We start from the raw sequence: 14,892 nt of genomic DNA on the forward strand, positions 1-14,892 counted from the left end.
CAAGAATAAATCATTTGGTTGCAGTCGATGACACAGAAAGGCGAGTGCCCCTCAGCTGGTAGGTGAGGTGAGGTCGCAGCTATTGAATGCCGCTCGCTAAATCCATTCCTCTGAGCCGTAATGCGTTCTGAACAATCTGCATGACTTCTCTGTGCTATTTTTCATAAATTATTTTTCATTTTTGTGCCGGAGCATGCAGCAGCTGGAGCAGGATAATCAGATCAAATGGTGACTCATGCAAACAGCAGAGCAGTTTCCCGAAAGAAAGTTTGTCGTGATGCACTTTAACGTCTCTGTGATTTCAATTCACACAATAAAGCCAAACAAAATTGATTTCTTTTGCTCAGAATCCAGGGAGCTAAATCAGTCCTGAAGGGAAAAGGTCAGGTAATAGGAGCCTGGTGATTTCTGGGGTGGGCTCCATTGCCCTGCCACATGGTATTTGGACCTTGGGGGGTGTGATTGTCACACTGTGCCCTGACCTTATAGGACCCACCTGTTGCAAATGCCACATTACCATGTCTGGCAGCAGCAACAAAAAGTTTTATTTTATGGATGGGGCCTTGTGCGATGACCATCCTGGCGAGCAGCGTTTCCCTGAAAGCACACAGTAGCACAGAAGATCCACTGGCTCAGAAATGAGCAGCGCTTCAACAGCCAATCCCAAACAGCACGGTCCAAGCTGAACGCTCACGCCGGCCCATTTGGAAATGAATCTGCTAATCGAATAAATCTGTGAGCAGCTGCACGTTCTGTCCCAGATGTTGCGATTCAGCACCCTCTTTTTGTTTCGCAGGCCTTCAGAATCAAACAAACCCAGACGTCACTTCTCAGTTTGGTTCTTCTCTTTTATTGGCAGTCACAGTTTGACATGAGACAGTACACACGGGCTACAGGGAAGAGTTCGACGTTGACACACGAAACATAAACTACGAACCAACTGGACAGTACTCTCCATGGTTCAGATTAAACATCTGACATCAAAGGTGTAATTTACATTGTCTGAACTATTTTTTTATAGTGTAATCCCATCAGCCACGTCCCTTTTTGTTCACTGCAGGAGCCACTGCGCTCGTTAGTCATTACTGTAATTACAAAAGACAAAACACCAAAACAAGAACACAAATTATTACAACAGTAATCAGACATTTTACTGTTTCAAACACATATAACACACACTTAAACATTTATTATATATCAGGTGATGCAGGTATGTTGTTGTCAACAAGCCTTCAAACAATTTGGTCATCATTTTCCCTCAGAGAGGTTCAGCTTCAGTTTTGTAAATATCTCTAGTTATAAATGACGTACACAGAGGATATGCCAGGGAGAAAGTAAAATATAAAAGATATTCCCCTTAAAGTGCACTGCAGTGTTTTGGTCAGTCTAACTCCTTCATTTCGTGCTACTGTAGACAGACTAAACCACGAGATAACAGTCACGTCTGTGTCTTATAGCAAACACAGGATTGATAAATGGAAAACACATCTGTAGAGACGGACGGCAGTAGGACGGGCGGTTTGGACATCGCTCAGACTCGGCTGTGGTTTAATAAACACGCTGAAACACTGTGGTGATGATTACAACAGCTCAGTAATTACAAAGAGGTGAATACCAGCATTTAGGCAAGTACAAAAACAATCAGTGACAGCTATCCATTGTTGAGTCCTACCTGTTGTCTTCTAAGATTGCTTTGTTCACCAAAAGTGCACAAAAATAGCCCATGGAAACACAACAGAGCCATGTTTTGTGTCCTCATTTACATCTACACAGGGGCTGCGTGGGTATTCACAAGTGGACATTTGGAAAGGGGGGGAAAAGGCAAAAAGTCTTGACCTAGCAGTTTTGCCGGCGTCACGTGATGGGTCGTCGGCTGTATAGTCTGTTGAACTTGTGTCATAGCTTTTGTTGAGAGATTAACAGAGAACACACAATGTGGAGCTAGGCCCTGCCTGCCAGAGATAGCCTCAGTCCTGGTACAGAACCCAGAGGGAGCCTCTGATCCCAAACGAACTTCCACTTCAGCCACCGCCGGGATGTTGCTGCTCCTCCATTCAAACAACTGATCTGAATCTCCTTGGGATTGGCTCTTCAGCTGCCAGAGAGAGAGGGAGAGAGAGAGAGAGAGAGAGAGAGAAAGAGGGGGAGAGAGAAAGAGAGAGAGAGAGCGCGAGAGAGAGAGAGAGAGCACCAGCACATTAACTCTTCCTGCCCCCCCTCCAATGAAACCGCACCTTGTTCCCAAGAGCACCATCCACCAACACAGTAAGTCCGCCGTCACTTCACCGTCATCTTGTGTGGATTTAACTCAGAGATGGTTAGGAATAGCTTGGTAGCCGTGTCAGGACGAGAAGTTCACAATGTGGGCTCCCTCGTGCCTCGAAGGGTAACTGGGCTCGTGGTGTGAGGGCGAAAGGGCGAAGGAAGTTAACAGAGTGCTGTGGGACGACGTTTCAACCACAGTTGAAAGAGCATCGGACAGGAAGTAGCCCATCACCTCTCACAGTAGTGAAGGGTGAAGTCTTTGGAGAGCTGCTTCTCCCCTAAAGCCCACGGCTCCAGCTCGAATTTGTTCCCCATGTCATCCTCGTCATCCTCCGCCTCTTCCTCCTCCTCCTCCTCCTCCTCCTCGTAGTGGCTGGGCTCCTCAATAGAGGTCTCCAGGTGGTAGCAGTAGGGTTGACCCTCTGTGTACTCGTAGATTGTTGGTAAACTGCTCTTCAGGCTACAGCGCCGACGCAGAGCGACCAGCAGAGGCTGAGGCATGGTGAAAATATCCACGTTGTTGCCCAGGTCAATCCAGGCCAGGTTGGAGAACATCTTGGGGTCTTTGAGCATCTCGGTGAGGTCTTTGAGTATGGCCAGTGTGAGGCGGTTGCCGTTGAGAGCCAGGGTGCTGAGTTTGGGCAGCGAGGCGAGAAGGGGCAGGAGAATCCTCAGGTTCTCGTCATGGAGTTCGGTAAAGCTGATGTCGACAGCCACCACGCTGTCTCTGTTGTTCTGGAGGTAGAAGGCGACCTGACGGACATCACGGGTGGACAGGGGGATGCCTGACAGGTCGACCGAGTCACTGGACAGCTTCTTCTGTAAGGTCGTCTTGAGACTGTTTGGGAGAGCGAAGAGAAAGACTGTTTAGATGACCCTTCGAAAACACAGTATAGATTTTAACTGGAGGCTGAAAGGATCTTTGGTTCCCTATCTGGTCCTGGTTTCATGTTGTGTTTCCTGTGTAGTATAAAGGAGGGGCGGCTGGGCCGGCGTGGAGCGGAAGGCTGACACAGAGACTCCAGCATGGGGATTTACTAGTGTAAACAGAGGAGCCAAAACATCCGAACGAGCCAGCAGCTTAAAGCTCGGACGGCCAGGAGCTCCTTATAGCACAGAGCCGCAACAGTTTAAACTGTGACGACTTTCAGAAAAAGATCCAATTTAAACAAAAGATACACGACAGGTGTATTTATTAGGAAGGAAAGAAAGGAGACGAGTCTTACTGCCCTATTAAAGTGACGTTATCATCTGCACCACGTTGATTTCTACGTTTGTTTCCAAAACCTGATGAAAAAGAGCTGATCCAGGAATTAATTTCCTTTACGTTCTTTAATAAGACGTCTTGACTATTTTTGTCACAAACTACTAAATTATCAGTAACACCAGTCAAGGGCCGTCAGCATTATAATACACTGTGAATGCCATCAAAATGTACTACAGATGTGGTCTCTTGTTCTGCAACACTTATATTATAATGAGGGCACATAAACACATGCATGACTGGAGATGATTGACTACATGGTGATTGATGACTGATGATCAAGTCACTGTCATCAGCTGAGGATCATTAAGCCACAGTTAATTCGTACATTCATTTATAACAACAAAACGAGCTGAGATAGAGTTGCACAGAAAAGTCTGGCTTTATAACCAAGTGCTCTTTGTTGTTCGCCTCTGTGCACCCGTCGAGTTCTAGTTTACATCCGTGTCTGTGTGTGACTGACAGCAACGACCTGAAGCATCAAACCAACCAGCTTGTGGTGGACTACAAAGCTTCACATCTGGACGTTGGACGTGGAGCTTTGATTTTGTCATAATTAGTGCTCGAGTTACAGCTTTGACCACCACATTCTGATCAGTTCACCTTTGGGTCCAAGTGGACGTCTGTGCCACACTTGAAGAACTTCACTGTTCATCTTCACTGTTGCTGGTGTGGAGGCATCAGAAGCTAACTTGGTGCAAACCCAAAGGACACTTTTACAAATGTATGCAGTCACCTAAAAACGTTATTCTAATATATTAAAAGTCTTTTATTTTTGAAGGAAGTGGGATGCGGCAGATGAAGCTAATGATGACGGTCGATCTGGCAGTCACTCCTCCCCGTCACTGTCATGGCCGAGCGTACCGGACGGGCCAGCTCAGTTTTTTGCTTCACAGTGAGGTTGCCGTACCACGCTGAGCATCATAAACATGGATGTGTTTAAACTTTACATTTAAGCTTTCACTTTCATGTTGTGGTGTGTCTTTATGGTCTGGTTCCATTTAGGAACAAAATCACTCGGTCCAGCTGGAAAATGTCCTGATGTCTCATTTGAAATCTCCTGCTGCTGTTGGCACATGACGGCCGCAAACTGCCAGCTGACGTAGTCTCGAACGGAGGCCTGTTGCTCGGCAGCCGTCTCGGCCACCACAAGCCCCGCCCCTCTCTGTAGAGATGTCGATATGATACGCATGAAACGTGAAGACCTGACGTTCCTCTGGTTTGCAGAAATGGCTGCAGAGGCAGGACTGGAGCACACTTACATAGTTTACATAGTAGTTGGATATATGAGTGAAGCATTTACGCTCTCCTGTGCCCTTTTGTTTGCAGTCAGTCCGGTTTTCCCCCTGAGGATGTGGTGTGTTTAACCTGGGCTGTTACTGAAGTGGCCTGTACCGCTGATTCGGTGTCAGGGTGAATTATAGCATCCTGCGGCGCCTGCTGACTTACTGTGACATCCACTGCAGTAGCTGTCACTTGTGATGCTTTAAAGTGTTTTTTCTGGTCACGCTGAGAATGGATGTACCCTGAACAGGACTTTGTGCTTCATTTTGGGAGCAGGTGATGGGTCGATTAGCAGGAAGGTCGTGCACGAGAGCAACACGAAAAGCAGTTCAAAACCCACTGATGAGCTGCTGAGTCCTTATCGAAGTCTTGGAGCCAGCGTCCTCTTCCCTCTCTATTGTCTGGCCCTGGCAGCTTTTCATATGACAGAAAGCTCATCTTTTCCAGAGGCACAAAAGTCCTAATGGCCTCCGCCTGGCAGAGGCTCCCCTGCAGGTGTGAATGGGTTTTGATCACACTTCTTTGTCTGTCTTTTTCACACGGACTTATCCTTTTCAGGCATGAAAATGGATGTCTGATGCGCCCTGTCCACTTCTCTCATCTGTCCTCCAGATTAATGTGACGCCAGAAATCAAGCGTGTCACTGATAACTGATTATGGGGTCCAGCTTAAAGGAGCAGTTCACCTAAAAAAGTCCAGGCATTGGAAATTCAGGTGAAATTTCTTACCCCACAAAACATTTCTGGAGCTTCTTGGCAAAACAAGTTGCACACACTTCAGACGGGCTGTGCGCTAACGTTATTAGATTAATGTGCACAGTGAAGATTTCGGCTTTAGAAAGGATGTAAATTACGTCTTTGGGATTCTGTGGATTTGGATTGTGCCAGACTAGCTGCGTGGAGCCAGTTGACTGTTTATCTTCCTGTTTTAAAACAAGTCTTCAGCCTCTTCAGTCGCTGTTTTACTGTGAAACTCCAGAAATGTTTTGTGGATGGAGAAGCTTCACCTGACTTCACCTGACCAGCATGAGGGTGAGGAGACAATGACCAAAATTTCGTTGTGGGTGAACTGTTCCTTTAATCAGTTAAATTTGGACAGTAAAATGAAGCCAGTGACTTCTCATCTCTCGTCTCCACGTGTGCCTCATCAGGCTCCTGGAGTCATTGATTTAATCCAACCAGCAGCATTAGAAATTAAATCAAACCACTCATCTGATCTATTGACATAAATATTGGTACGTGACAGAGCTGGGCAGAGTGCTGTCTCCTCATTCCACCCTTACAGGAGTGTTTTGCTGCTGCTCAGTTTTCTGCAGAGTCATTTTGGTGAAGCCTGAGCAGACAAATCACATCTGCTCCCTGACATTTCACTTACATCTTCAACTCATTTCACATTGTATTATGCTGGTAACACGTAGACAGGAGTCGTACACACACACACACACTCATACCACTGCATTGTCCTTCATGGTGCAGGGATTCCTGCCTCACAGTCCTTCATAAAGTCCATAAAGTCAAATCACCTCCAAATCTTTGTGTTTGGTGCACGTTTGGTGGACAAAAAGTCGACCCGAGGAGCTGATCTGCTGTCAGTAAAAATGGCCGATGGGACTGATGTTTAGTAATGAACTTGAGAACAGACGATAACATTACGGAAAGCCCCTTTAGCACCGAATCAGTATGGCTGACTGGAGCGATTGTGACATTTCGGCATGTCAGAAAGTGACGTGTCACAAATCTTTTCTCATGTACTCAAAGCCTCCTTTTCACCGCAGCTCAGACGTCGGCCGCTCAGTCGCGTTGCGTTGCATTCAATCTCCAATGCAATTTTCACTAGTTACAATTCCAAGCCGACAAATCAGTCATTTAGAAGTGAATGTGAAATAACTAGAAGTCCATTTATGATGAGTGTAATGTGAGAACAGCAGTGGACATGGACAATAAACATGAAATAGCTTTAATAACGACAATCGTTGTTACGACTGCTGACTAAACGTCCGAAAGGCTTTGACGCACTGAAACAGAGTTTTTAAAGCGTGATGAAGAAAAGTGATGTGGGAACTACACGGCAGCTTCGGATCGAGGTGACGATGAGGTAACAGGAACAGGACGGCGGCGTGACACGTGAAGAGCAGAAAGGTCACGAATGTGTTGGCGAGTTTTCCGCTCACATGAAATCGCCCTTAAGGAGGAGCGCGTTGGCTGCGTTTCTGGGTCACCGCTTCCATCAACTCTTTCACCAAAGGTGAAAAAAACATTTTCTGGCAAAACCCAAATAAACTCGTTAGATAGATTATCTGGATTAGTGACATTCACACATTAATTCATTGTGGCATTTCAGTCAGAAATGCTGGATAATGAAGGCATGAACAATCCAGTGGCATTAAAATGGACTGAGCTGCTTCTGTTTGGGTCCACAGAAACCTCACAACGCTGAGCTTGTTGCACAGATGAGGTTAAAGAGGAGTAAAATCCACCTTAAAGTTATATTCAAGTCATGCTTTTCTTCTTAATGTGGGCAGTTAAATACTGATTTGATAAAGAAACAGTTTGACGCTTTGGGAAATGATTACTTTTTTGCCGAGTTAGACGAGAAGACCTTTCACCATCATGTCCGCACTGTTGACATAAAGATGGCCAACAGGTGAAGCCAGAACATCCCTGATACGAGAGCTGACATCTTGTTCTGGTGATGTCATTTGGAGCCAGAGTCTGTGCAGCAGTGATCAGCAGGTGGAGCTGCAGTATCGAGTTCCCGCCCACACACCTGTCTGAGCCAATCAGGAGGGGCGCTCAGCTCATCATGACGTTCAGAAAAATGAGCACGTGAACAAACATCAGCGTGATGAGAACTACCTGAAATGACAGAAACCATCTTTGGAGTACCGACGTGTACTTTGGTTTGGCTCACGTTCCATATGTTAACGTGGAGGGGGAGGGGCTTATGAGCTGTACTGCAGCATCCAGGTGTTCGGGCTTCACTTTTGGGAAGCTCTCAGGTTGTTGAGGACGGTTAGCTTAGCCTTAGCCTGGCTCTGTCCAAAAGAAGAAAGTCTTTTCATCCGTACAAAATCACAGCGTAAAAACAACAAGGACGTAGTTTTAAAAACAGTCCAGTACAAAACTCAGCTTGTTGAACAGCAGCTTTTGAGGTGCTGGCGGGCAGATTTTGACTCCCTTGGACAGATCTGTTTCCCTACTGTTTTCAGGATGCTAAGCTATGCTAGCTGTCTGCCGGCTTCATATTTACTGTACAGACTACAACCTGAGCTGAACTGCTGCCTTTCATAACAACTGAGCACCCAGAGAATATTTGTGTCAGAAGTGAAGCTTTAACATCTCTGCTTTCACAAAAGTGCTAAACTAGAAAATCTGAGACGAATGAAGTATTCATGGTGAGCGTCAGACCGGAAGCGTCTCGTCTCTTTTTGGCTTCGTCAGGTGTTTGTTCTTGAACAGAGCAGCTGATGTATTCATATTCTGTCTCAGGATGGATTTTGGTTTTAATGATTCATGTTGCTCCTGCTGTCTCAGTCAGTGTCAGACCGTCTCTGTCTAGGCAGGTCTGTGAAGCCAACAACATGACTAAGTAAGACGAAATAAAAGCCCCGTCAGTGAGGAGTTTAGCAGTCGTATGGATGTGCACATTTCCAGGGAAGCTGTCAGTGTCGGTTAAATCTGCCGTCTTTCCTCTTCTGGGCTGAATTAAGCGTCCACGAGCAGAGTTCTGCTGGTGCAGCGTCTCATGTGTAATGAACCTGTCTCATCTCCCTGTGCTGCCTCCTTCCCAATCCTGACATTATTTCCATATTCAGGAAGTGAATGCATTACTTGCGTTCATCTGTGGAAAGGATCGGTATTGAAACGCACACACACACACACACACACACACACACACAAGCCGAAACCAATTCACTCTTTCATCATGACAAGCGTAATTACATTTAAACAAAACCCTCGTCGGCAAACAGATGGACTAAATTGTTGCTGGGCCACTTTTTGAAAAGAGAAAAGCCAGCGGCGACGCTGCGCCCACTGCGAGGCATCAGCACTTAAAAGGAAAGATGAGTGACAGCGGCGGTAACCACGGGTCAGCCTGTGGCCAGCTCTGTCCTACTTCAATGTCAGATACAAAGATGGAAATCTGCGCATGGAGCCGAACCCTGTTCTCTGCAGATTTATTTCACGCCGAGCGTCTGGACGGGAGGGCTTACCAGGCCTGGGATTTCCGTCTGGACATGCTCTGCCTCAGCCACTTTGAGTGCGGGGTCAGGTGGTAGATCAGCTGTCTGCAGATCTTATCAGAGGACTTTATGGTGTCTGCATCCTGCAGAGCAGAGCAGAGGAAGCTTTCAGCATGAGGAAACATCTTTATTTCACACTGTCTGCCTCCTCACATCCTTCACATGAACACAACAGAAAACGGTTTGTTGTTGTCTGAGACGCCTTCAGCTCCTCTGAACAAAACACAATTTAGCCTCCTTGCTGGAGCAAGAAAATGTAATCACATGCAGGGTGCAGAAACACAGGACGCACACAGGAGAGGTGAGGCTCGCCGCTGTTCGTTAACCGTGTTGTGGCCCACATCAAAAATAATTCAATATTCACCGCTGGAGGCTGAGGAATACTCTCTGTGCACACAATACGAACAAAACGGCAGAAAGACAATGAAAGTGATATGTGGGATCTCTACCGTTCCTGCTTCTGGCTGCTCATAACTAACTTGTGCCTGCAGGATTTCATGCTCACACTGGATTTCACCATCTCACTACTCAAAGAAAGGAAAGCATTTTGACGCTGTGCTGTGCGGGTGTTAGTGACTGTGGACACCAGCGATCTGACCTTCTTGGGACACTGCATCTCTCGAGCCAGGCTGAGCAGCAGCTCGTGTGAGATCGGGTCCACCAGGTTGAGGAAGGCGGCGTTCTTGTACAAGATGTCGTTGAGCGAGCTTCCCTCCAGACCGAGATCCTGGCAAAGCGGACGACAAGAGAAGAGAGGCGTCGGAATCGCAGCCAAACCAGACTGAGAAACATCCTGCAACAGTTCAGCATTCGGCAGGGCGACTCCGGACCTGAGAGAAAACGTGACAGGAACAGGGCCCTGCTGCATCGAGGGCCACGTGGCCCGGGATGGAGAGATAAAAGAAGTGTTTGTTTTAAATATTCATTAAAGGAGACAGCGGCTGTTTCATCTACAGCAGGAGAGTGAAGTCTGGAGGCAGACGCAGGCCTGCTGCGGCATACGATCACACCTCCACAGCACAGATCTGTTGTGAAAAGGCCCATCAATGCACTTATGGTTATTTGTTAAAGGAACAGTTCACCCAAAAATGCACACGAAACATTTGTGGAGCTTCACGGTAAAACAGCACTGCAGCATCCTGCTAAACACCAAAAGAAGCTCCTGACTTGTTTCAAAACCGAAAGAAACAAAACCAAAATTGAAACTTAAAATGACTCAAGCAGCTCGTCATCCAAGTCTACGGAAACCCAGAGACCCCAAACTTGTTTGAAAAGATGTTTTTTACACCCTTTCATAATCTGAAGTCTTCCCTGAAGCTGCTGAGCTAAAAGTGAAGTGGATGAGATTTGGGATCTGGCAGCTTCTGGAGACTTGGATTACACAGATAACAACTGAATTATCATTTCTGTGTGTACTGTTCCTTTAAGGTAGAGCTGCTTTCACTGTCAGTTAATCTGTCCATTGGTCTCTCCATTCATCAGTTACTTGGTCTATAAAATGTCGATCAGGGTTTTCCAAAGCTCATGTCTTCAACTGTCTTGTTTTGTCCACAACCCAAATATTGAGCTTAATGTGAAGTGAAGAAACCAGAAAATAATCACAACGTGCTGGAATCTTTCATCTTTCTCTTAAAAACTTATTCAAACAGATGCATTGATTATCTAAATAGCTGGTGGTTGATTAACTATTTGACAACTAATTGATTAATGATTGCAGCTCTACTGTAAACACACACATACTCAGATATTCCTTCTTCTGAGACCCTCCTGAAGACTCAAACTCACATTTAATCCCGTGCAGGTTGTGTTCAGTGCATCTCTTACACAGGAAACGCTGCAGTGACGCTTTAAAAACCAGAGCTTTTGAGTAAATGTGATTGACAGCCTCGTGCAGCACGTGAATCCATCTGAAAAGAGGTCAGAACTGACAGCTGTCACAGCCAACGTGACGAATCCAAAGCAGCTGATGCTTCCGTCGACCCTTTGGGCGTGACGGGAACTCGGCTGCGCCGTGTGCCTTCGTCAACACGTCCGTCCATCCGTCCAACCTGGAGGACAGACGTGTGCCTTTGTCAACATGTCCGTCCTCCAGGTCCCGACGGGGCACACAGGCCAATGTGATGCTTCAGTGAGGGAAGCGAACCTTTGGACGCGTGCACATACCTGCACATACCTGCACACGATCGGCACTGATTGGTACACACAGTTTGAGTGGGAGGCCGGCAGCTCCTCCTTTTAACGAGGGCAACAGTGAACACAGGCTGAACCCTGAGAAGCTGCTCCTCAGACGAGCTATGGAAACATCTCCGCTCCGAGCTCAGGCGTGATCACATGTCACATGCGAGCGTGGCGTGAATCCTTCCTGTCTGCGGCACAGCTCAGATCTTTCCCGTATCTGGAGCCGAGCTCACTGTTACACACCAATTAACTCTGCAGCAAACTCCTTTTGAACCCACCATCTCTCAGACATCTGCCTGCTCGCAGAGCCAAGATAAACGGAGCTTATTTAACAAAAGTGGAGCTCATTTCGAGGAAGCGAGCCCGCGTCCCCTGTGAGGGGGGCTGTCATGGAGCCCAGCCTGGCCGGTTTATCTCCCCGGCTTGATTAAGGAGGTTCCACTCCCTCCTGTGTCGAGGCTTCACAGTAATTAACGGCGGGCTGGTCGACAGCTAAAAGACAGAGGAGGGCCCGAGGGCGAGCGAACAAATGAGATCACCGAGGCCGCTGTCACATCTTCGACGCACCTGTGTGCTTTTACACGTGTTTTAATGCAGCAGGTGAGAGGAGGCTCTGGAAACCAGCGCACCACGTGTGGCCGTGTGCTGCAGCACAGACAGGCAAAGCTTATTTCCTGCCTGGGTGACAGACTGTTTTCCATCTGATCCAATGGGTTTTTAGAGATTTTCATCAGACAAAAAAGGCAAAATCCAGACTCACAGAAAATGAATTCCGTGAAAAATCAACAAAAACGTTTCCTACAACCACATGCACACAACAGACTGAAAAGGCAAAGACAGCAGTTCACATTTTCATTTGTGTGACCTTCCCTCTCGAGGTGAGAGTTAATAAAACCTTTTGGAGAAGAATAATGTTTAGCATCGTGGAACACAGGACTCCAGGGCTCACACTGTTGCTGCTGGAGCCCATTACAGGCAGAGACATTAGGAGGGGAGGGGGGGGTCGCTCTAATGGCAGCGTTAGGACAGCCTGAGGAGGTGAGACTGTGGCCACAGAGGAGGAAACAAGGCCAGAGAGGATGAAGATGATGATGGTGCTGTGTGTGTGTGTCTCATCCAGAGACAATGTAATGTGGGGACCGTTTCCTCATCACAGTGAGAGTGAAGGCTGTGGTGAGTCAACAGAGCGCTCTGCCACTGGCCTACTTTCCATAAACACCAACACTCCTGGAGGAGGCGGAGAGGCCACGCAGGCAGAGTCACCTGGAGGGGGGCAGGAGGGGGTCAGAGGTCAGGGGTGCAGGGCACAGCCTGCAGGAGGACACCTGTGCAGGGCTTCACACACACACACACACACACATCTGTTGCTGTGGCGGGCTTAAAGCTGCACGTAAACAGGTCAGACTTCCTGTGCTGTGCGCAGGCCGAGCAGCGTCTCCTTACCTTCCTCAGCAGTTTGAGCACGTCGGTCGCCTGCTCTATCCTGCGGTCACGGAGCAGCTTCTGGATCTCTTTGATCCACGCCACCCGCCGCATGTACGGGCTGTGGTTGGTCCTCCGCAGCATCCCGGGCAGTTTGTCTGATTTCAGCATCAGTGCAAACAGAAAGTCCCCGCCGCCCCGGCTGCCCCGGTCGCTCTCTCCGGTGCCCTCCACAAGCTTGCGTCGCTTCTTGGAGAAATTCTCGTTATCCAGGCTGCTCTGCCTGCTCAGTCTGGAGCCCATGGTTTGATTTTCTACAGATGCGGGTAGCGTTTGTGCTGCAGCTCAGACGATATTACCCAGAGGACGAACCCATGACCAGCCCCGGTCTTTCTGCTCCTCAGCGGACGGTGGAAAACAGCGCCGTGCTGTCTGGCGCTGCTTTGCAGACGGCTGCAGATCCGGACGATACCCGCCGACGGTCTGATTGATCGGCAGCACACGTCGCTGTTTGGATGTGTTCTACGTGCAGCCTGGCTCGGTCGGATGATGAGGATGCTCTGGCTGCTGCTTCATCCTCCGGCCGTCCCTGCTTTACGCTGCTGTTTAGATTTGTGCAACGTGGAGCGTCCGACCAATCCCAGCATCTGGTGCCCGCCGCGCGGCTCTCCGCCTCCACGCTCACCTCCGGGCGGCGGCGACGCTGCGTGGAGGCATAAAAAGATGTCAGTGTTGCTTTGCAGAGAACAGGAAATACACTGTTTGAGTTTGAGTCAACACGAGGGGGTGTAATACTATACTACAGTTTTTATACTACAGTTTGACTGACACATTTTGGACAGCCAATAGACACAGTGTCCAGATCACCATGAAAGCTCTGCAGCAACAAATTCACGTCTGCAAACACGTGCAACCCTACAAAACAGTCGAAATATTTGCAAAAACTAACTCCTTGTCTATTCTGTGATGTGTCGTGAACGCTTCTGTCATTTTGCTGGTGGGAGATAATGTTTTAAAACCAGTACCCGGTGGCCTTGACCCTCCTCACCGGGTAGCGGCCTGCTGCTAAGCTAAAGTCTTGTAGCTTTGTCCTCAGTGACTGGATTTGGAAAGTAGAAACTGGTCAGAGTTGAAAGAAACAAAGCTGACACAGATATTTATACAACCATGGAAGAATTAGTGGGAAAAAGTAAAGACTGTGAGTCTACACGGCGGTTCCTGAGCTAACGTAGGCTGGCTAGCTAACATTCTGACAGGAATTTAGTGTGACTGTGATAACATTATCATGTTATTAAACACTTTATTAAAACTCTCACAATGGGCAGTGATATAGACTATATTTCACATTAAAGTTTTTATACCTTTTAATGAAACAGACGGTTCAGAGTTTGACACTAACTGATGAAGCACTTGGATAAATCAGTCAGAACTGTGGTACCCTGTAACACCAGAGCTGCTGGCAGCCTAATAATAATGAAAATGGAAATTTGTTCAGTTTAAATATGACTAGATTTACCAATGATTAATTCTGAAAACACTTTGCCATAGGCTGATTGGTGCGAAGGCTCTACTGAAACAAGTGTGATGGTTCAAGGGCTCGTAGCTTTCATTTTATTGAAAATTGAGGAGGGATGTGTCCCCCTCAGTACATATTGTAAGTACGGCCCTGCCGTAGGATTCAAATATGACTTCCTCTTTTAACAATGTTGTAATCAGTCAGCCGCTGCTCAATCTGTCAAATCCGTCTTGCATAAAATCCAATAAAACTCCATCTTTCTTTAAAGAACATCCGCGTCCCAGCATCCCTTCCTGTCATGTCAATCAGTATGTTTGTCCAGGGATCTTAAATGCTCATCCGGTTGCATAAGGAGTTTTTCACAGCAGCTTGCACTCCTGCACTTACTGTTAACATTAGCTTTTCTTAGATTATTTGGATTCAGTCGTATCAGAGGTTGGTGATGATTTGGCCTTATTTTCTGGTGTGATTCGGTCTTACATTTGTTTCTTGGAGCAGGATGGCTGATGCTCTCTCATTTTATTCACCCTGGCTGCACTCTTTTCCTCCCTGGTCTCAGCCTGTTGCATGTTTTCCTTGAGGTTGTATTTGTGATTATCTGGTGCCCTTAATTTGATACATCATCCACATGCTGCTGATTTGTGTTGTCAGAGCTTTGACGCTCTGAGCAGCACTGATGAATTAGCCATTTTTTACAGAGGTGAGGCTCGACGCTGTTCG

The 14,892-nt window shown here is 47.3% G+C and overlaps 1 protein-coding gene across 3 annotated transcripts; it reads right to left on the reverse strand.

Moving 5' to 3' along the window:
* Positions 1-809: 809 nt before the first annotated feature.
* lrrc75ba (leucine rich repeat containing 75Ba) lies at positions 810-14,490 on the reverse strand. Of its 3 annotated transcripts, none has more exons than XR_006843182.1 (5): positions 12,678-13,475; positions 9,655-9,783; positions 9,027-9,139; positions 1,673-3,103; positions 810-1,085 (listed from the first exon to the last, which is right to left on the reverse strand). XR_006843182.1 is itself a non-coding variant. In XM_046386667.1 (5 exons), the coding sequence occupies exons 2-5, from the start codon at positions 12,957-12,959 to the stop codon at positions 2,494-2,496; spliced, it is 1,134 nt and encodes a 377-aa protein (XP_046242623.1). In that variant the 5' UTR covers positions 12,960-13,359; positions 13,606-14,490; the 3' UTR covers positions 811-2,493. The 3 variants fall into 3 exon arrangements, 2 of the variants coding, with proteins under 2 accessions (XP_046242623.1, XP_046242622.1); XM_046386667.1 differs by adding an exon at positions 13,606-14,490 and having other exon boundaries at positions 811-3,103; positions 12,678-13,359; XM_046386666.1 differs by having other exon boundaries at positions 811-3,103.
* Between the last annotated feature and the right edge of the window lie 402 nt (positions 14,491-14,892).

The sequence above is a fragment of the Scatophagus argus genome, chromosome 4 (assembly GCF_020382885.2).
Source record: "Scatophagus argus isolate fScaArg1 chromosome 4, fScaArg1.pri, whole genome shotgun sequence".
NCBI classification, from domain to species: domain Eukaryota; kingdom Metazoa; phylum Chordata; class Actinopteri; family Scatophagidae; genus Scatophagus; species Scatophagus argus.